The sequence below is a fragment of the Heptranchias perlo genome, chromosome 42, assembly GCF_035084215.1.
Source record: "Heptranchias perlo isolate sHepPer1 chromosome 42, sHepPer1.hap1, whole genome shotgun sequence".
NCBI classification, from domain to species: Eukaryota; Metazoa; Chordata; class Chondrichthyes; order Hexanchiformes; family Hexanchidae; genus Heptranchias; species Heptranchias perlo.
This window is the reverse complement of record NC_090366.1, coordinates 13757798-13780318: the sequence shown is the minus strand read 5'-3', so window position 1 is coordinate 13780318 and position 22521 is coordinate 13757798. Positions and strand designations below refer to the sequence as shown.

General features: G+C 49.8%; 1 protein-coding gene across 1 annotated transcript; it reads right to left on the bottom strand.

Moving 5' to 3' along the window:
• Window positions 1–2269: 2269 nt before the first annotated feature.
• Window positions 2270–21852, bottom strand: LOC137306231 (uncharacterized). The gene is made up of 7 exons (XM_067975358.1): window positions 21300–21852; window positions 18783–18854; window positions 15979–16032; window positions 10246–10266; window positions 9411–9494; window positions 8115–8235; window positions 2270–2528 (listed from the first exon to the last, which is right to left on the bottom strand). The coding sequence occupies exons 1-7, from the start codon at window positions 21493–21495 to the stop codon at window positions 2411–2413; spliced, it is 666 nt and encodes a 221-aa protein (XP_067831459.1). The 5' UTR covers window positions 21496–21852; the 3' UTR covers window positions 2270–2410.
• Window positions 21853–22521: the final 669 nt, after the last annotated feature.

Below are 22521 nucleotides of genomic sequence, written 5' to 3'. Positions count from 1 at the left end.
GATATTTTGGACTCTCGGGGAATCAAGGGATATGGGGATCGGGCGGGAAAGTGGAGTTGAGGTTGAAGATCAGCCATGATCTGATTGAATGGCGAAGCAGGCTCGAGGGGCCGAATGGCCGACTCCTGCTCCTATTTCTTATGTTCTTATTAAGAAAGAACTTGCATTTCTATCGCGCCTTTTACGACCTCAGGACGTCACAAAGCACTTTACAGCCAATGAAGTACTTTTTGAAGTGTGGTCACTGTTGTAATGTCCGAAAATAGGCAGCCAACCTGTGCACAGCAAGATCCCACAAACAGCAATGTGATATTGATCAGATCATCTGTTTTTTAGTGATGTTGGTTGAGGGATAAATATTGGCCCCAGGACACCGGGGAGAACTCCCCCTGCTCTTCTTCGAAATAGTGGCCGTGGGATCGAAAGACGACACCTCCGACAGTGCAGCGCTCCCTCAGTACTGACCCTCCGACAGTGCGGCGCTCCCTCGGTACTGACCCTCCGACAGTGCGGCGCTCCCTCGGTACTGACCCTCCGACAGTGCGGCGCTCCCTCGGTACTGACCCTCCGACAGTGCGACGCTCCCTCGGTACTGACCCTCCGACAGTGCGGCGCTCCCTCGGTACTGACCCTCCGACAGTGCGGCGCTCCCTCGGTACTGACCCTCAGACAGTGCAGCGCTCCCTCAGTACTGACGCTGGGGAGTGTCGACCTGGATTATGGGGCTAAAGTCTCTGGAGTGGGGGCTCGAACCCATACCCTTTTAAGGGAAAACTGAGGGAGGAGAGGTGTCCCACAATCTGAAGGTTCTGGGAAAGAATGGGTTAAAGTAGGAGATGGTGCAATGAGTCTCAGTTGTGAAACAGGGAGGATGAAGGCGATGTAGGACCAGAAACTTAACTGGACCAGCCATATAAATACTGTGGCTACAACAGCAGGTCAGAGGCTGGGTATTCTGCGGCGAGTGACTCACCTCCTGACTCCCCAAAGCCTTTCCACCATCTACAAGGCACAAGTCAGGAGTGTGATGGAATACTCTCCACTTGCCTGGATGAGTGCAGCTCCAACAACACTCAAAAAGCTTGACACCATCCAAGATAAAGCAGCCCGCTTGATTGGCACCCCATCCACCACCCGAAACATTCACTCCCTTCACCACCGGTGCACTGTGGCTGCAGTGTGTACCATCCACAGGATGCACTGCAGCAACTCGCCAAGGCTTCTTCGACAGCACCTCCCAAACCCGCGACCTCTACCACCTAGAAGGACAAGAGCAGCAGGCACATGGGAACAACACCACCTGCACGTTCCCCTCCAAGTCACACACCATCCCGACTTGGAAATATATCGGCCGTTCCTTCATCGTCACTGGGTCAAAATCCTGGAACTCCCTTCCTAACAGCACTGTGGGAGAACCTTCACCACACGGACTGCAGCGGTTCAAGAAGGCGGCTCACCACCACCTTCTCAAGGGCAATTAGGGATGGGCAATCAATGCCAGCCTCGCCAGCGATGCCCACATCCTATGAACGAATAAAAAAAGGACAGGGTAAAGCTGACAACCCTGGCTCAGTGGATCTCTCTCTCTCTCTCTTGCCTCTGTGTCAGAAGGTCGTGGGTTCGAGCCCCCACTCCAGAGACTCGAGCCCCATAATCCAGGCCGACACTCCCCAGTGCCAGTACTGCACTGTCGGAGGGTCAGTACTGAGGGAGCGCTGCACTGTCGGAGGGTCAGTACTGAGGGAGCGCTGCATTGTCGGAGGTGCTGTCTTTCGCATGAGATGTTAAACTGAGGCCCCCGTCTGCCCTCTCGGGTGGATGCGAAAGATCCCACAGCCACATTTTCGAAGAAGAGCAGGGGGGAGTTCTCCCCGGTGTCCTGGGGCCAATATTTATCCCTCAACCAACATCACTAAAGAACAGATGCTCTGGTCATTTATCACATCGCTGTTTGTGGGATCTTGCTGTGCGCAAATTGGCTGCTGCGTTTCCTACATTACAACAGTGACCACACTTCAACAAAAGTACTTCACTGGCTGTAAAGCGCTTTGGGACGTCCTGAGGTGGTGAAAGGCACGATAGAAATGCGAGTTCTTTCTTTCCTTCCCTCCAATTCTCAAACCTGTGGACTCCTCACAGTTACTGACTGATCCAATCTTGCCTCTTTGTTGAATCTCAGTGTTATCCCATCCCATGGGCTTGGGGAAACCTTTCCCTGAAATTTCACAATGACCATTTGAAGCGTTCATCTTCTTTTGATGTGTGTGCGATTTTATTTATTATCCTTAGAATTCTTTCTGGCGCTCGGAATCGGTCGAAACACTGGTTCCCTTTGTCCGGTCTGGGCTGCGGACGTTCGATTTGGGGCTGTGACTCCGACCGATTCCTGTCGTCGATTCGAGGTCAATAGTTAATATGTCGGAACCACAGTCTCATCTTCCTTGCGGTAGCGAAATCCAAGGCTGCATTTTGCCAAATTCTCCCGGGACTGTTTCATCCAAAGCAAGATAATTACCAACACGGCCACCCTGTAAAATTGTTATAAGATGTACACAGGACTGTTAAATCTGTGAAATCCCAGCCTATCACTGCAGGCACCACTGTACATTTCACATCATATACACTGCATATCATATACACATGTTCTCTAAATGCATGTTCTATACAACCTGCGTTTCTAGCACCTTTAACGCAGTAAAACATCCCAAGGCGCCTCACAGGAGCGATTATCAAACAAAAATTTGACTCCGAGCCACGTAAGGAGATATTAGGACAGGTGACCAAAAGCTTGGTCAAAGAGGGAGGTTTTAAGGAGCGTCTTAAAGGAGGGGAGAGAGAGGCGGAGAGGTTTAGGGAGGGAATTCCAGAGCTCAGGGCCCGGGTGGCTGAAGGCACGGCCGCCAATGGCATGCGCCAAGTATTATTCTGCTGCTAAGGGCACAAGTCTAATCGCAGAGATCAAAGCTTTAACTGGAGATTGGTGGTCGGCAGGGTTGCGGGGGAGCTTGTTAATTTTAGGCTCTGCATCAACGACAGAGAGAGAGAAAAAGAATATTTCGCATTTGTAGTCACGATGAAAGACACAATCCAATTATATCATATCAGCAGACCTCTGGTCAAATCACTCTAGAGGTATCAAAGGTCCGTTGCCTATCAGTGCATGGCAAATGTTTTATGCAGTGCGACACCCCCGCCTGGTGACAGCAATGTGTTTTTACAGCTTCAAACCTCATACTTTCAATTGCCAAATGTGTTTGCCTTTCTATAAAGGTGGGAGAGCAGTGATGTCTTGCTGGTTTCTCCTGACTTGTAGCCTGATCTCTACAAGCACCGCACCTCAGGAAGGATATATTGGCCTTGGAGGGGGTGCAGCGCAGATTCACCAGAATGATACCGGGGCTAAAAGGGTTAAATTACGAGGACGGGTCGCACAGACTAGGCTTGTATTCCCTCGAGTGTAGAAGATTAAGGGGTGATCTAATCGAGGGGTTTAAGATGATTAAAGGATTCGATAGGGTCGATAGAGAGAAACTATTTCCTCTGGTGGGGGGAGTCCAGAACAAGGGGGCAGAACCTTAAAATTAGAGCCAGGCCGTTCAGGGGTGATGTCGGGAAGCACTTCTTCACACAAAGGGGAGTGGGAATCTGGAACTCTCTCCCCCAAAAAGCTGTTGAGGCCGGGGGTCAATTGGAAATTTCAAAACTGAGATTGATTTTTTTGGGTGAGGGGATTAAGGGTTACAGAACCAAGGCGGGTAGATGCGACTGAGTTATAGATCAGCCATGATCTAATTGAATGGCGAAACAGGTTCGAGGGGCTGAATGGCCTCCTCCTGATTCCGATGTAACAGGATCGAGGGGCAGAATGGCCTCTTCCTGATTCCTATGTAACAGGATCGAGGGGCAGAATGGCCTCTTCCTGATTCCTATGTAACAGGATCGAGGGGTTGAATGGCCTCCCCCTGTTCCTATGTGACAGGATCGAGGGGCAGAATGGCCTCCTCCTGACTCCTATGTAACAGGATCGAGGGGCAGAATGGCCTCCTCCTGACTCCTGGATTCCTTTGTTCCGCCTGCCAATCGGCAACGGTTCCCTCTCCAGCACCACCAAACTCCCTTCGACCTCAGCACCTCTCCGGTACAGTCGGTGACAGCCCCTACCGACCGGGTCGGTTTTAAACGCAGCCGCGGTGAGCAGCAGAATAATACACGGCTGGACGGGCGTCAGAAACGACGAGGGTTGAGGAGGGCGTCGGGGTTTGTCCGCACGTCAAACGAAAAGACCGAACAAGACGGAAACCATTCCGGGGTGTGGGAGCAGGGCAATTGAAACCGAGCCCCTCCCTCCCCCGGAGGGACGCAGAGGGGATCGGGAAGGCCTCGGGAATACGGCAGCGGTTCGATCGCTGGACTAATAATCCGGAGAACGAGAGTTCAAATCCCCACCCGTGGGCAGATTTGAGAAATTAAATTAAAAAAAAAACAATCTGGGAATAAAAAAATCTGGTCTCAGTAAAAGTGACCCTGAAGCTGTCAGATTGTAAAAACCCAACTGGTTCACTGATGTCCCTTTCGGGACCTGCCGTCCTTACCCGGTCTGGGCCTACACGTGACTCCAGTCCCCGCACTGACCTGGTTGACTCTTAACTGCCCTCTGACGTGGGTCCCAGCGAGTCACTCGTTTGCATCAAAAAGGAAAAAAAATGAGGCAACCCCATTTATAACCGCACCCTTCACGGCCTCAGGATTACCACAAATTAAGTACTTTTTTTTTTGAAGTGCGGTCACTGTTGTAATGTAGGAAACGCGGCAGCCAATTTGCGCACAGCAAGATCCCACAAACAGCGAGGTGATAACGACCAGATCATCTGTTTTACTGGCACTGGCGGAAGGATAAACATTGGCCCCGGGACACCGGGGAGAACTCCCCTCCTCTTAGAATCACAGAAAGGTTACAGCACGGAAGGAGGCCATTCGGCCCGTCGAGGCCGAGCCGGCTCTATGCAACAGCAATCCAGCTGGTCCAACTCCCGCGCCCTATCCCCGTAGCCCTGCACATTTTTTCCCTTCAAGTACTTATCCAGTTCCCTTTTGAAGGCCATGATTGAATCTGCCTCCACCACCCCCTCGGGCAGTGCATTCCAGATCATAACCACTCGCTGGGTAAAAAAGTTTTTCCTCATGTCGCCTTTGGTTCTTTTGCCAATCACCTTAAATCTGTGTCCTCTGCTTCTTGACCCTTCCACCAATGGGAACAGTTTCTCTCTATCTACTCTGTCTGGACCCTTCATGATTTTGAACACCTCGATCAAATCTCCTCGCGACCGTCTCTGTTCCAAGGAGAACAATCCCAGCTTCTCCAGTCTATCCACGTAACTAAAGTCCCTCATCCCTGGAACCATTCTAGTAAATCTCTTCTGCACCCTCTCTAAGGCCTTGACATCTTTCCTAAAGTGCGGTGCCCAGAATTGGACACAATACTCCAGTTGTGGCCAAACCAGTGTTTTATAAAGGTGCAACATAACTTCCCTGCTTTTGTACTCTATGCCTCTATTTATAAAGCCCAGGACCCCGTATGCTTTTTTAACCACTTTCTCAACCTGTCCTGCCACCTTCAAAGATTTGTGCACATATACCCCCAGGTCTCCTTATTCCTGCACCCCCTTTAGAATTTTGCCCTCTAGTTTATATCGCCTCTCCTCATTCTTCCTACCGAAATGTATCACTTCGCATTTTTCTGTGTTAAATTTCATCTGCCACGTGTCCGCCCATTCCACCAGCCTGTCTATATCCTCTTGAAGTCTATCACTATCCTCCTCACTGTTCTCAACCCTTCCAAGTTTTGTGTCATCTGCAAATTTTGAGATTGTGCCCTGTACACCCAAGTCCAAGTCATTAATATATATCAAGAAAAGCAGTGATCCCAGCACTGACCCCTGGGGAACACCACTGTACACCTCCCTCCAGTCCGAAAAACAACCGTTCACCACTACTCTCCGTTTCCTGTCACTTAGCCAATTTTGTATCCATGCTGCCACTGCCCCTTTTATTCCATGGGCTTCAATTTTGATGACAAGCCTATTATGCGGCACTTTATCAAACGCCTTTTGAAAGTCCATATACACATCAACCACATTGCCCTCATCGACCCTCTCTGTTACCGCATCAAAAAACTCTATCAGGTTAGTTAAACACAATTTGCCTTTAACAAATCCGTGCTGACTTTCCTTTATTAATCCACTTGTCCAAGTGACAATTAATTCTGTCCCGGATTATCGTTTCTAAAAGCTTCCCCACCACCGAGGTTAAACTGACTGGCCTGTAGTTGCTGGGTTTATCCTTACACCCTTTTTTGAACAAGGGTGTAACATTTGCAATTCTCCAGCCCTCTGGCACCATCCCCATATCTACGGATGTTTGGAAGATTATGGCCAGTCACTCCGCAATTTCCACCCTTACTTCCCTCAGCAACCGAGGATGCATCCCATCCGGACCGGGTGATTTATCTACTTTAAGTACAGCCAGCCTTTCTAGAACCTCCTCCATCAATTTTTAGCCCATCCAGTATCTCAACTACCTCCTCTTTTACTGTGACTTTGGCAGCATCTTCTTCCTTGGTAAAGACAGATGCAAAGTTCTCATTTAGTACCTCGGCCATGCCCTCTGGCTCCATGCGTAGATCTCCTTTTTGGTCCCAAATCGGCCCCACCCTTCCTCTTACTACCCGTTTACTATTTATAAGCCTAGAGAAGACTTTTGGATTCCCTTTTATGTTGGCCACCAGTCTATTCTCATACTCTCTCTTTGTCCCTCTTATTTCCTTTTTCACTTCTCCTCTGTACTTTCTATGTTCAGCCTGGTTCTCACTTGTATTATCAACCTGACATCTCTCATACGCCCCCTTTTTCTGTTTCATCTTACTCTATCTCTTTCGTCATCCAGGGAGCTCTGGCTTTAGTTGCCCTATCTTTCCCCCTCGTGGGAATGTCCCTGGACTGTACCCGAACCATCTCCTTGTTAAAGGCTGTCCATTGCTTGGTTACAGTTTTGCCAATCTTTGATTCCAATTTACCCGGGCCAGATCCGTTCTCAACCCACTGAAATTGGCCCTCCTCCAATTGAGTATTTTTACTCTAGTTTGCTCCTTGTCCTTTTCCATAACTAATCTAAACCTTATGACACTATGATCACTGTTCCCTAAATATTCCCCCATTAACACTTGCTCCACTTGGCCCACCTCATTCCCCAGAACCAGATCCAGCAATTCTTCGAAAATAGTGGCTGTGGGATCTTTTACGTCCAGCTCAGGGGGCAGACGGGGCCTAGTTTAACGTCTCATCCGAAAGATGACACCTCCGACAGTGCAGCGCTCCCTCAGCACTGGCCCTCCGACAGTGCAGCGCTCCCTCAGCACTGGCCCTCCGACAGTGCAGCGCTCCCTCAGCACTGGCACTGGGAGTGTCGCCCTGGATTGTGGGGCTCGCATAAATGCATATCTGTGTTCTCTTTGCTCTGCATGTCTGTGCGTTTGTTGGCACACACGCGTGTTTGGATCTGTGTCTGCACTTAGAGTAGAATGGGCTTATACTCTCTGGAGTTTAGAAGAATGAGAGGTGATCTCATTGAAACACATAAGATTCTGAGGGGGCTTGACAGGGTAGATGCTGAGAGGATGTTTCCCCTGGCTGGAGAGTCTAGAACTAGGGGGCATAGTCTCAGGATAAGGGGTCGGCCATTTAAGACTGAGATGAGGAGGAATTTCTTCACTCAGAGGGTTGTGAATCTTTGGAATTCTCTACCCCAGAGGGCTGTGGATGCTCAGTCGTTGAGTATATTCAAGATTGAGATCGATAGACTTTTGGACTCTAGGGGAATCAAGGGATATGGAGATCGGGCGGGAAAGTGGAGTTGAGGTCGAAGATCAGCCACGATCTGATTGAATGGGGGGGCGGGCTCGAGGGGCCGAATGGCCTTCTCCTGGCCCTGTTTCTTACGCGCTCAGATGCACTGATCACCTGTGTGTGCACTGACGTCTGTTGATCCGAAATCCCTCACTGTCCCTGTCAACACACCGACGCCGATCGACAGAACAAACTGACACAGCATCAACTTACAGCATGATCAAGAGGATCGCAATCATCGGAAACATGATCATCTCTGCCAGCCTCCACTTCTCGGCGACTTGGGGGTCACTGCCCTCGACAGACCTCCTCTTCCTCTTCCTCCTCTCCAAGTCTGGAAGACACGAAGCGCGGGTGAAACACGGCAGCGAGGAGTGACTCCGGGTTAGGCCTTATCTGGAACTACCAGGGTCCGCTTTCGGCCTCCGCACCACTGATGGGGTGGAGGGATGGGCAATAAATGCCGGCCTTGCCAGCTACGCCCACATCCCCCAGAATGAATAGAAAGAAGACGGTGCATTTTAAAATCGGGCAGGGTGTAAATTCGGCAGCGCTGGAAAGGAAAAGGAAGGCAGGAAAGGGAGAAAGAAAAAGGAAGGAGAGAAAAAGGAAAGAGAGAGAGAGATTTGCATTTATATGGCGCCTTGGGTGATGTCGGAAGCCCTGGGAAAGGTCCAACAGGCGACCCACCAGAATGGGACCTCGTCACGCGCCATCCCGACTTGGAAATATATCGGCCGTTCCTTCATCGTCACTGGGTCAAAATCCTGGAACTCCCTCCCTAACAGCACTGTGGGAGAACCGTCACCACACGGACTGCAGCGTCACGGGGCTGGGAGTATTTGAGGGGAAACTCCGGACTATATATATTAGATTTATTCTGAATCAGGTTGTTCAAATCATTGATACAAGTAAGAACAGGGGAGTCTCTGTTTAGTACAGAGCTCTGGTCAGATCCCCATCTGGAGAGACTGCGTTCAGTTCTGGGCACCGCACCTCAGGAAGGATATATTGGCCTTGGAGGGGGTGCAGCGCAGATTCACCAGAATGATACCGGGGCTAAAAGGGTTAAATTACGAGGACAGGTCGCACAGACTGGGCTTGTATTCCCTCGAGTGTAGGAGATTAAGGGGTGATCTAATCGAGGGGTTTAAGATGATTAAAGGTTTCGATAGGGTCGATAGAGAGAAACTATTTCCTCTGGTGGGGGGAGTCCAGAACAAGGGGGGCAGAACCTTAAAATTAGAGCCCGGCCGTTCAGGGGTGATGTCGGGAAGCACTTCTTCACACAAAGGGGAGTGGGAATCTGGAACTCTCTCCCCCAAAAAGCTGTTGAGGCCGGGGGTCAATTGGAAATTTCAAGACTGAGATCGATCGATTTTTGTTGGGTGAGGGGATTAAGGGTTACAGAACCAAGGCGGGTAGATGGAGTTAAGACATGATCTAACTGAATGGGGAACAGGCTCGAGGGGCTGAATGGCCTCCTCCTGTTTCTATGAGTCTCCATACCTGAACAGATAATCGGTGAGTTACATTTCACGGTATTCACGGAACAATTGGCACAGTACATTACTTGGACGGGGTAATTATCATCTGTAGCAATGAAAAGAACAAATATCCGGCATTAATGAGGTAGTTTCGTTTATCCCTCCTTTCTGAAAGCACAAAGTGCCCTTACTTTTTATAACACAACAATATCTTGCATTTATATAGTGCCTTTAACGCAGTAAAACGTCCCGAGGTGCTTCACAGGAGCGTAAATCAGACAAAATTTGACACCGAGCCACATAAGGAGATATTAGGACAGGTGACCAAAAGCTTGGTCAAAGAGGTAGGTTTTAAGGAGCGTCTTAAAGGAGGAGAGAGAGAGGCGGAGAGGTTTAGGGAGGGAATTCCAGAGCTTAGGGCCCAGGCAGCTGAAGGCACGGCCGCCAACGGTGGAGCGATGGGAATCGGGGGATGGACAAGAGGCCAGAATTGGAGGAGCGCAGAGATCTCGGAGGGTTGTAGGGGCTGGAGGAGGTTACAGAGATAGGGAGGGGAGGGGAGGGGCGAGGAGACGATGGAGGGATTTGAACACGAGGATGGGAATTTTAAAATCGAGGCGTTCCCCGGACCGTGAGCCAATGTAGGTCAGCGAGCACAGGGTGGGTAATGGGTGAACGGGGCTTGGTGCAGGTTAGGATACGGGGACGGCAGAGTTTTGGGTGAACTCGACTCAACACAGCTCGAGGCAATTTAAGGTGTCCGTTCAACACTGCGTAATTCACCAGTAACAATCTTAAGGGTAAAACTGACTTTTAATTAGAGGCTAGCATATTAAAAGAGAAGGTTTCGTACTTACTGCAGTCATTGTCACAAACGGCTGGTAATGGGAAAAGAGGGAAAAAGGGGAGACAGTCAGTGATGAGAGATGTAATGGCTAAATCAGCCCCCTGACAATTCCAGTTGGGGCTGCACTTAGAGGCAAAGTGGGTCATAAAATCAGGACCAACCTTATCCCCAATGAATGCCCCCCCAATGAATGCACTTCCCAAGCTGGAAGCGGGGCCTTCTCTACGAGGAACAGAATACCTCAGTAACACATAACTTAATAATATAATATAATATAATCAGGAGCGGCTAATTTTATATCCAGCCCCATTTTTTGTTCCCGCTGAAGTCAATAGAAGCAAAATTCGGGCTGTTAAATCAACCCAGTAGATTAAAACAGATCATCGAGGTTCCGAAGCCATGAGATAAATCAACTTGTTGGGTTTTATTAATATCGACAAAAAGTATAAGCAGGTTATATGTCTATATACTCACTAGTGGGATATCCATCAGGACTAGGCACTATTAACCAGTCCAGGTGAGTTCTCACCACAGATTGCCAAAGCATGAGTGAAAGCAAGTCTATTTATGCACCGAACCTATCAGTTCTGAGATTATTGCCACATGATCTCCATGTGTCATATGTTACCCCACCAGTAGATGGCAATGTCTCACCAAATACATCGAAATACATCGAATGTACAGCACAGAAGGAGGCCATTTGGCCCAACTGGTCTATCCCGGTGTTTATGCTCCACACGAGCCTCCTCCCTCCCTACTTCATCTCACCCTATCACCATATCCTTCTATTCCTTTCTCCCTCATGTACTTATCTAGTTCCCCCCTTAAATGCATCTATACTATTCGCCTCAACTACTCATTCATTGAATCTCAGAAAATTACAGCACAGAAGGAGGCCATTCAGCCCATCATGTCCGTGCCGTCCGAAAAAGAGCCACCCAGCCGAATCCCACTTTCCAGCACTTGGTCCGTAGCCCTGTAGGTTACGGCTCTTCAGGTGCACATCCAGGTACTTTTAATTGAGTTGAGGGTTTCTGTCTCTTCCACCCTCTCAGGCAGTGAGTTCCAGACCCCCACCACCCTCTGGGTGAAAACATTTCTCCTCAGCTCCCTCTCTAATCCTTCTACCAATTACTTTAAATCTATGCCCCCTGGTTATCATAGAATCATAGAATCATAGAAGTTACAACATGGAAACAGGCCCTTCGGCCCAACATGTCCATGTCGCCCAGTTTATACCACTAAGCTAGTCCCAATTGCCTGCACTTGGCCCATATCCCTCGATACCCATCTTCCCCATGTAACTGTCCAAATGCTTTTTAAAAGACAAAATTGTACCCGCCTCTACTACTGCCTCTGGCAGCTCGTTCCAGACACTCACCACCCTTTGAGTGAAAAAATTGCCCCTCTGGATCCTTTTGTATCTCTCCCCTCTCACCTTAAATCTATGCCCCCTCGTTATAGACTCCCCTACCTTTGGGAAAAGATTTTGACTATCTACCTTATCGATGCCCCTCATTATTTTATAGACTTCTATAAGATCACCCCTTAACCTCCTACTCTCCAGGGAATAAAGTCCCAGTCTGTCTAACCTCTCCCTGTAAGTCAAACCATCAAGTCCCGGTAGCATCCTAGTAAATCTTTTCTGCACTCTTTCTAGTTTAATAATATCCTTTCTATAATAGGGTGACCAGAACTGTACACAGTACTCCAAGTGTGGCCTCACCAATGCCCTGTACAACTTCAACAAGACATCCCAACTCCTGCATTCAATGTTCTGACCAATGAAACCAAGCATGCTGAATGCCTTCTTCACCACCCTATCCACCTGTGACTCCACTTTCAAGGAGCTATGAATCTGTACTCCTAGATCTCTTTGTTCTATAACTCTCCCCAACGCCCTACCATTAACGGAGTAGGTCCTGGCCCGATTCGATCTACCAAAATGCATCACCTCACATTTATCTAAATTAAACTCCATCTGCCATTCATCGGCCCACTGGCCCAATTTATCAAGATCCCGTTGCAATCCTAGATAACCTTCTTCACTGTCCACAATGCCACCAATCTTGGTGTCATCTGCAAACTTGCTAACCATGCCTCCTAAATTCTCATCCAAATCATTAATATAAATAACAAATAACAGCGGACCCAGCACCGATCCCTGAGGCACACCGCTGGACACAGGCATCCAGTTTGAAAAACAACCCTCGACAACCACCCTCTGTCTTCTGTCGTCAAGCCAATTTTGTATCCAATTGGCTACCTCACCTTGGATCCCATGAGATTTAACCTTATGTAACAACCTACCATGCGGTACCTTGTCAAATGCTTTGCTGAAGTCCATGTAGAGCACGTCTACTGCACAGCCCTCATCTATCTTCTTGGTTACCCCTTCAAAAAACTCAATCAAATTCGTGAGACATGATTTTCCTCTCACAAAACCATGCTGACTGTTCCTAATTAGTCCCTGCCTCTCCAAATGCCTGTAGATCCTGTCCCTCAGAATACCCTCTAACAACTTACCCACTACAGATGTCAGGCTCACTGGTCTGTAGTTCCCAGGCTTTTCCCTGCCGCCCTTCTTAAACAAAGGCACAACATTTGCTACCCTCCAATCTTCAGGCACCTCACCTGTAGCGGTGGATGATTCAAATATCTCTGCTAGGGGACCCGCAATTTCCTCCCTAACCTCCCATAACGTCCTGGGATACATTTCATCAGGTCCCGGAGATTTATCTACCTTGATGCGCGTTAAGACTTCCAGCACCTCCCTCTCTGTAATATGTACACTCCTCAAGACATCACTATTTATTTCCCCAAGTTCCCTAACATCCATGCCTTTCTCAACCGTAAATACCGATGTGAAATATTCATTCAGGATCTCACCCATCTCTTGTGGTTCCGCACTTAGATGACCTTGTTGATCCTTAAGAGGCCCTACTCTCTCCCTAGTTACCCTTTTGCCCTTTATGTATTTGTAGAAGCTCTTTGGATTCACCTTTGCCTGATCTGGTTATTGACCTCTCTGCTAATGGAAATAGGTCCTTCCTATCCACTCTATCTCGGCCCCTCATAATTTTATACACAATTAAATCTCCCCTCAGCCTCCTCTGTTCCAAAGAAAACAACCCCAGCCTATCCAATCTTTTCTCATAGCTAAAATTCTCCAGTCCCGGCAACATCCTCGTAAATCTCCTCTGCACCCTCTCTAGTGCAATCACATCCTTCCTGTAATGTGGTGACCAGAACTGTACACAGTACTCAAGCTGTGGCCTAACCAATGTTTTATACAGTTCCAGCATAACCTCCCTGCTCTTATATTCTATGCCTTGGCTAATAAAGGAAAGTATCCCATATGCCTTCTTAAACCACCTTATCTCCCTGTCCTGCTACCTTCAGGGATCTGTGGACATGCACTCCAAGGTCCCTCACTCCCTCTACACCTCTCAGTATCCTCCCATTTATTGTGTGCTCCCTTGCCTTGTTTGCCCTCCCCAAATGCATTACCTCACACTTCTCCGGATTGAATTCCATTTGCCATTTTTCTGTCCACCTGACCAGTCCGTTGATATCTTCCTGCAGTCTACAGCTTTCCTCCTCACTATTAACCAATTTTTGTATCATCTGAAAACTACATGTAAGTCTAGTACTGAGCCCTGCCACTGAGCCAATTCTGGATCCAACTTGCCACTCTCCCTTGGATCCCATGGGCTTTTACTTTCCTGACTAGTCTGCCATGTGGGACCTTGTCAAAAGCCTTGCCAAAATCCATGTACACTACATGAAATGCACTACCCTCATCGACCCTCCTTGTTACCTCCTCAAAAAAAATTCAATCAAATTAGTCACACACGACCTTCCCTTAACAAATCCATGCTGACTGTCCTTGATTATTCTGTGCCTTTCTAAATGACAATTAATACTGTCCCTCAGAATTGTTTCCAATAATTTGCTCACCACCGAGGTTAGGCTTTGAGGTAGCAAGTTCCACATTCTAACCACTCTGGGTAATGTTTCTTAAGTTGCATTAACTTGACGCCTCCTGCTTACTGAGCACTCCCCTGCAGAATCCTAACGGCCCAATCTAAACCATGTTATAGCCTCTATTACATGCGATACAGTCTTGGTTAACGTCTCATCTGAAAGACGGCCCCTCCGACAGTGCGGCGCTCCCTCAGTACAGACCCTCCGACAGTGCGGCGCTCCCTCAGTACCGACCCTCCGACAGTGCAGCGCTCCCTCAGTACCGACCCTCCGACAGTGCGGCGCTCCCTCGGTACCGACCCTCCGACAGTGCGGCGCTCCCTCGGTACCGACCCTCCGACAGTGCGGCGCTCCCTCGGTACCGACCCTCCGACAGTGCGGCGCTCCCTCGGTACCGACCCTCCGACAGTGCGGCGCTCCCTCGGTACCGACCCTCCGACAGTGCGGCGCTCCCTCGGTACCGACCCTCCGACAGTGCGGCGCTCCCTCGGTACCGACCCTCCGACAGTGCGGCGCTCCCTCGGTACCGACCCTCCGACAGTGCGGCGCTCCCTCGGTACCGACCCTCCGACAGTGCGGCGCTCCCTCGGTACCGACCCTCCGACAGTGCGGCGCTCCCTCGGTACCGACCCTCCGACAGTGCGGCGCTCCCTCGGTACCGACCCTCCGACAGTGCGGCGCTCCCTCGGTACCGACCCTCCGACAGTGCGGCGCTCCCTCGGTACCGACCCTCCGACAGTGCGGCGCTCCCTCGGTACCGACCCTCCGACAGTGCGGCGCTCCCTCGGTACCGACCCTCCGACAGTGCGGCGCTCCCTCGGTACCGACCCTCCGACAGTGCGGCGCTCCCTCGGTACCGACCCTCCGACAGTGCGGCGCTCCCTCGGTACCGACCCTCCGACAGTGCTGCGCTCCCTCGGTACCGACCCTCCGACAGTGCGGCGCTCCCTCGGTACCGACCCTCCGACAGTGCGGCGCTCCCTCAGTACCGACCCTCCGACAGTGCGGCGCTCCCTCAGTACTGACCCTCCGACAGTGCGGCGCTCCCTCAGTACCGACCCTCCGACAGTGCGGCGCTCCCTCAGTACTGACCCTCCGACAGTGCGGCGCTCCCTCAGTACCGACCCTCCGACAGTGCGGCGCTCCCTCAGTGCTGGCACTGGGGACTGTCGGCCTGGATTATGGGGCTCAAGTCTCTGGAGTGGGGATTCGAACCTACGACCTTCTGACTCAGAGGGGAGAGAGAGAGACCCACTGAGCCAGGGGTGGCACGTAGTTTCTTTTGGGAATTTATTTCTCCGCTGGTGACGGTGTGAATTTGCCGCCCGCATGTTTATGCACAGTTGTCAATCTCAACTAGCGAATCAACATCGATTACTCTCGTGAAATCCATCGCCTCTCAGCCCAAGAACAGTGGGGTGTGGCATGGTGTTGGGGGGGCGGTGGAGGAAGAGGTTGTCTAGACATTGCTTTGGAAGTGTAAGTTGTCTAGACAAACATGGCAGCCATTCATTAACAGCAATGAGATGAATGGCCGGTTAATTTGCCTTTGGTGGCGTTGGTTAAGTAGAGTATGATGTTTCAGGACACGGAGAGAATTCCCCTGTGTGTTGGGTCATCTTTGACATCCATGTACGCGCAGCCCAAGTTTAATGCTTAGAGGGAGATCGATAATAATTAAGGATAACATTGCAGGGCCTGGCATATTTCTACAGACTTGGCGTTATTCACGAGAGAACGGTCAGTCCCGCCTAACCTGCTTTCAATTTCACTTGTAGAAAAGCATGCATCATATCGAGTGGTTCGTATTCTGTGGAGACAAACGGGAAGATCACCAGTCATTAAAATTCATTTTTCGCTTCAATGTCCTTCTACGGACAATGACGGGGACAGGTAAAGGCCCTCTGTCCACGCAACCATGATTTCGCACCCATCACGATACGCATATTCCCCACCCCACCCAGAAGGCATGTGACCCCCGGGGGAGGCGTAAAAAACAGGTTAAGATAAACCTCCCCGGGCCAATTAGGAGGGGGAAAAAATCTGGGAAATTCCTCTCCGACCTTTCAGGCGATCGCAACGGGTCCAGGAGATCACTGTGGCCCTGATTTACGGCGTGCGGTACCTCCCTCTTGCGAGAGGAGATCTCCGCCCCGGACACAAACAGGCCCCAGCTCTCGCTCGAAGGAATTCAGCGCATCGGGAACCATCGCACGATGCGGCAGCTTGTTCCAGAGGCCCGCAGCTCTCTCCTGTCCTGGGGGCACTGACTCCCTCACTGGGGAGTATCCCACATTAGGAGGCCTCGATCGGAGATACTTCACACCCAGGTGGCCGGTGCTTGTTTGTGAGACTTAGTGGTGAGTCGTTAGCAGCTTAACCCAGCGCAGGCTACAGACTGACCGGGGACTTTCTGGGCAATGCCACACAATGCCACAGTGTGTACACTGACTGAGACGATAGGTGGGGAAAAACCTTTATCCAAACTGTTTTATTTAAGGTTGTTTAAGACTTTTCATGACCACAGGACGTCCCAAAGCCATCAAAGTACTTTTCGAAGCGCGGTCACTGTTGGAATGTAGGGAACGCGGCAGCCAATTTGCGCACAGCAAGATCCCACAAACAGCAATGAGATAAATGACCATTTGTTTTTTTTTTGGTGATGTTGGTCCAGGGATAAATATTGGGAGAACTCCCCCTGCTCTTCTTCAAAATAGTGGCCGTGGGATCTTATACGTCCCACCTGAGAGCGACAGACGGGGCCCTCGGTTTAACGTCTCGTCCGAAAGACGGCACTTCTGACAGTGCAGCGCTCCCTCAGTACTGACCCTCCGACAGTGCGGCGCTCCCTCAGTACTGACCCTCCGACAGTGCGGCGCTCCCTCAGTACTGACCCTCCGACAGTGCGGCGCTCCCTCAGTACTGACCCTCCGACAGTGCAGCGCTCCCTCAGTACTGACCCTCCGACAGTGCAGTGCTCCCTCAGTACTGACCCTCCGACAGTGCAGCACTCCCTCAGTACTGACTCTCCGACAGTGCAGCGCTCCCTCAGTACTGACCCTCCGACAGTGCAGCGCTCCCTCAGTACTGGGCACTAGGGAGTGTCAGCCTGGATTATGGGGCTCGAGTCTCTGGAGTGGGGGCTCGAACCCACGACCTTTTAACTCAGAGACGAGAGTGCTATCTATTGAGCCACATCTATCCCCTTACATCTAACCCAAAATATTTTTCCCAACATGATAGTTTTTAGGGGAGATTTTATGGGATTGCGATTGGCACCTTGTTGATAGGTGTGAATATAAAGATTGGACTCACGATTCCATCACAAATATCGAACGCAAGAAATATTCCCCCAATTTCTTCAAGAAAAAAAGTGAAGAATTCTTGGATTCATACCCGGACAGTCACATCATTGATTCCCATCAACCAGAGCCCATAAAGGAAAGTTACATCGAATTATATAGAATGCACAGCACAGAAACAGGCCATTCAGCCCAACTGGTCTATCCCGGTGTTTATGCTCCACACGAGCCTCCTCCCTCCCTACTTCATCTCACCCTATCACCATATCCTTCTATTCCTTTCTCCCTCATGTGTTTATCCAGCTTCCCCTTAAATCCATCTACACTATTCGCCTCAACTACTCCTTGTGGGAGCGAGTTCCACATTCTCACCACTCTCTGGGTAAAGAAGTTTCTCCTGAATTCCCTATTGGATTTATTAGTGACTATCTTATATTTATGGCCTCCTAATTCTGGTCTCCCCCACAAGTGGAAACATCTTCTCTGCGTCTACCCTATCGAACCCTTTCATAATTTTAAAGCCCTCCATCAGGTCACCCCTCAGCCTTCTCTTTTCTAGAGAAAAGAGCCCCAGCCTGTTCAATCTTTCCTGATAGTTATAACCTCTCAGTTCTGGTATCATCCTTGTGAATCATTTTTGCACATTCTCCAGTGCCTCTATATCCTTTTTATAATATGGAGACCAGGACTATTGCACAGTGCTCCAAGTGTGGTCTAACCAAGGTATATGGAGACCAGAACTGTGCACAGTGCTCCAAGTGTGGTCTAACCAAGGTATATGGAGACCAGAACTGTGCACAGTGCTCCAAGTGTGGTCTAACCAAGGTATATGGCGACCAGAACTGTGCACAGTGCTCCAAGTGTGGTCTAACCAAGGTATATGGAGACCAGAACTGTGCACAGTGCTCCAAGTGTGGTTAACATGGAGACCAAAACTGTGCACAGTGCTCCAAGTGTGGTCTAACCAAGGTATATGGAGACCAGAACTGTGCACGGTGCTCCAAGTGTGGTCTAACCAAGGTTCGATACAATACAAGTTTAACATAACTTCTCTGCTTTTCAATTCCATCCCAATAGAAATGACCCCCAGTGCTTGGTTTGCTTTGAAGCATCTTTGAAAGACTGAAGGTGGATAGATTGCACAGTCAGTCAGTCAAGCTGCAACAAAAGGCTTCCCAAGTCACGGACTTCATTAAATCCCCGTTCCGTCCTTGGTATCACAATACTGAGAGCTTCCCCTCACAAAACACATACTTACCCAAGTTAAACATGAATGGATAAATCAGATCCATCAGTTTCAGGAAAGCCTGGATCATGGCATCAGAGTGGACTAGGGAGAAGAGGAGGAAAAAGTCTCAATTATTCACAATATTTATTAACGACTTCGATGAAGGCATAGAAAGTCTCATATCTAAGTTTGCTGATGACACAAAGATTGGTGGCATTGTAAGCAGTGTAGATAAAAACATAAAATTACAAATCGATATTGATAGATTAGGTGAATGGGCAAAACTGTGGCAAATGGAATTCAATGTAGACAAATGTGAGGTCATCCACTTTGGATCAAAAAAGGATAGAACAGGGTACTTTCTAAATGGTAAAAAGTTAAAAACAGTGGATGTCCAAAGGGACTTAGGGATACAGGTACATAGATCATTGAAGTGTCATGAACAGGTGCAGAAAATAATCAATAAGGCTAATGGAATGCTGGCCTTTATATCCAGAGGACTGGAGTACAAGGGGGCAGAAGTTATGCTGCAGCTATACAAAACCCTGGTTAGACCGCACCTGGAGTACTGTGAGCAGTTCTGGGCACCGCACCTTCGGAAGGACATATTGGCCTTGGAGGGAGTGCAGCGTAGGTTTACTAGAATGATACCCGGACTTCAAGGGTTAAGTTACGAGGAGAGATTACACAAATTGGGGTTGTATTCTCTCGAGTTTCGAAGGTTAAGGGGTGATCTGATCGAAGTTTATAAGATATTAAGGGGAACAGATAGGGTGGATAGAGAGAAACTATTTCTGCTGGTTGGGGATTCTAGGAGTAGGGGGCACAGTCTAAAAATTAGAGCCAGACCTTTCAGGAGCGAGATTAGAAAACATTTCTACACACAAAGGGTGGTAGAAGTTTGGAACTCTCTTCCGCAAAAGGCAATTGATACTAGCTCAATTGCTAAATTTAAATCTGAGATAGATAGCTTTTTGGCAACCAAAGGTATTAAGGGATATGGGCCAAAGGCAGGTATATGGAGCTAGGTCACAGATCAGCCATGATCTTATCAAATGGCGGAGCAGGCACGAGGGGCTGAATGGCCTCCTCCTGTTCCTATGTTCCTAGTGGATTTCAGCTCTGCTCAGAACGAGATAACTTGAATATTAAGCATCAGGATTAATGTTCTTTCCCAACCACCCAAACCAATTTTAGCCCTCCTCTTGGACGGTCTGTCTCTTGCTAGAGTATGGGTCCACAGTGCCATTTACTGTCCCATACCTTACTCAAGTGGTTATTCCTCATCGAGAAGATATTCGAATATAGGGCAATCATAGCTGAGCCCTAACCCACCTACACTTCATGTTCACATGCATGCACGTTCCAGCAGATGTTGTTAGATAGTCACCAGGAGAACGCTGGCTAATTTATCCACCCTTCCATTCGTCTCTCTTCCTCCCTCTCTCCTCCTCATCCCTCCCTCCCTCTCACTCTCTTCCTTCCCTCTCTTTCCCTCCATCTCTCTCCTTCCCCACCCCTCTCTCTCCATCTCCCCCACCACCCCTCTCTCCTTCCTACTCTCTCTCTCTCTCTCTCGCTCTTCTGCAGGAATGTAGGAAATGCAGCAGCCCATTTGTGCACAGCAAGATCCCACAAAACAGAAATGTGATAAATGACCAGATCATCTGTTTTTTTAGTGATGTTGGTTGAGGGATAAATATCGGCCCCAGGACACCGGGGAGAAATCCCCCCTGCTCTTCTTCGAAATAGTGGCCGTGGGATCTTTAACGTCCCACCCGAGAGGGCAGACAGGCGCCTCGGTTTAACGTCTCATCCAAAGGACCGCACCTCCGACAGTGCAGCACTCCCAATACTGCCCCTCCGACAGTGCGGCGCTCCCTCAGTACCGACCCTCCGACAGTGCGGCGCTCCCTCAGTACCGACCCTCCGACAGTGCGGCGCTCCCTCAGTACCGCCCCTCCGACAGTGCGGCGCTCCCTCAGTACCGACCCTCCGACAGTGCGGCGCTCCCTCAGTACCGACCCTCCGACAGTGCGGCGCTCCCTCAGTACCGACCCTCCGACAGTGCGGCGCTCCCTCAGTACCGACCCTCCGACAGTGCGGCGCTCCCTCAGTACCGACCCTCCGACAGTGCGGCGCTCCCTCAGTACCGACCCTCCGACAGTGCGGCGCTCCCTCAGTACCGACCCTCCGACAGTGCGGCGCTCCCTCAGTACTGGGCACTGGGGGAGCGTCGCCCTGGATTATGGGGCTCAAGTCTCTGGAATGGGGGCTCGAACCCCGACCTTCTGGCTCAGAGTGCTAAAACGACTGAGTCAGGGGCTGACAACCATCCATAAACGGAAATTTGAACTGCAGTGAAAGCTGTACCTCCAAAAATGGGACCCTCATTGACAGTCCCAAATAATTTACTGTACATCCAATGACCATTTCGAAAAGTGGGACAGTTGCAAACACAGGACGCCTGATACAAGTCGCTTAGGTGTTCCTAATTTACAGGTTTCACTGATGAATTGATTCAAGATTAATATTAAACCATCTCACCTAGAGTAAAGTCCTTGGTGTAGGTTAACACTGGCTGCAGCTGAGAAGTACATTCCTGCTCCGACGCAACTGCGAGGCACCTGTTCATCATGTCCAGAAACTTGGACCACAATCTCTTGTCGCAGTTCATACAGCAACCACACCGATTCACCAGCAAGGCCAAGAGAAGCAGGGCGGAGGCTGGAATCGCCTTCATTCTGAGTCGAGATGCCTGGGGTGGGTTGGAATGAGCTGGTGGTGGGGTTGGAGATGGAGATGACCCACCCGCGCAACAATGCGTCTCCAGGCACTGGTCAAAGCTGAATTCTCACCGTCACAATCTCACTCAAAACCATTATTCCATGTGCAAAGAAACACATCTGGGCAAAGACATAATCCCTGTGCTTGAGGAAGCGGTGGAGATGGTCCATTCGATGCCTCGTCATGCAGAATGTTCTCTAAATGTTGACTTGGACTGCATTTCAAACCAATATTCCGCCGCACCGATCCAATCGTCCCAAACAGCGTTGGAATGGGTGGGAATTCGAGAAAGCAGGGTATTAGCCAATGCCAATCTGAATGACATCCCCTGAGAGCCAATCGGATTAAAAGCGAAAGGAAGAGCTCTCAACCAATCCATCTCATTGGGTCAGGGCTTGCCGAGAATTTGGCTGGAGAGAAGTGGAAAGTGTGGTGGGAGGACTGTGACTGGAAATAACACCAGGAACTGGGAGCCCACCAAGAATTGGAGTGAACTCCAGGGATTGAGGGAGCCACTGACTGGAAATAACACCAGGAACTGGGAGCCCACCAAGAATTGGAGTGAACTCCAGGGATTGAGGGAGCCACTGACTGGAAATAACACCAGGAACTGGGAGCCCACCAAGAATTGGAGTGAACTCCAGGGACTGAGGGAGCCACTGACTGGAAATAACACCAGGAACTGGGAGCCCACCAAGAATAGGAGTGAACTCCAGGGATTGAGGGAGCTACTGACTGGAAATAACACCAGGAACTGGGAGTCCACCAAGAAGCTGGGAGGAACACACTAGAACCTGGGGAAATTGCCACAAAACTGGAGAGAACACCACCATATCCCCATCCTGCATTGGTTGAAGGAACAGGCCAATTGGCCCAATAAGTCCATGCCGGTATTTATGCTCCACACGAGCCTCCTCCCTCCCTACTCCATCTCACCCTATCACCATATCCTTCTATTCCTTTCTCCCTCATGTGTTTATCC

What these genes read in the sequence shown, in the direction of transcription:
- LOC137306231 (XM_067975358.1), bottom strand. Translation starts at nt 21,495, where the DNA reads ATGAAGGCGATTCCAGCCTCCGCCCTGCTTCTCTTGGCCTTGCTGGTG. An exon ending in CACCAAGGACTTTACTCTAG is followed by an intron (nt 18,855 to 21,299) that starts GTGAGATGGTTT and finishes TCTTCTCCCTAG; the next exon opens with TCCACTCTGATGCCATGATC. An exon ending in TCCATTCATGTTTAACTTGG is followed by an intron (nt 16,033 to 18,782) that starts GTAAGTATGTGT and finishes TTGTCTCCACAG; the next exon opens with AATACGAACCACTCGATATG.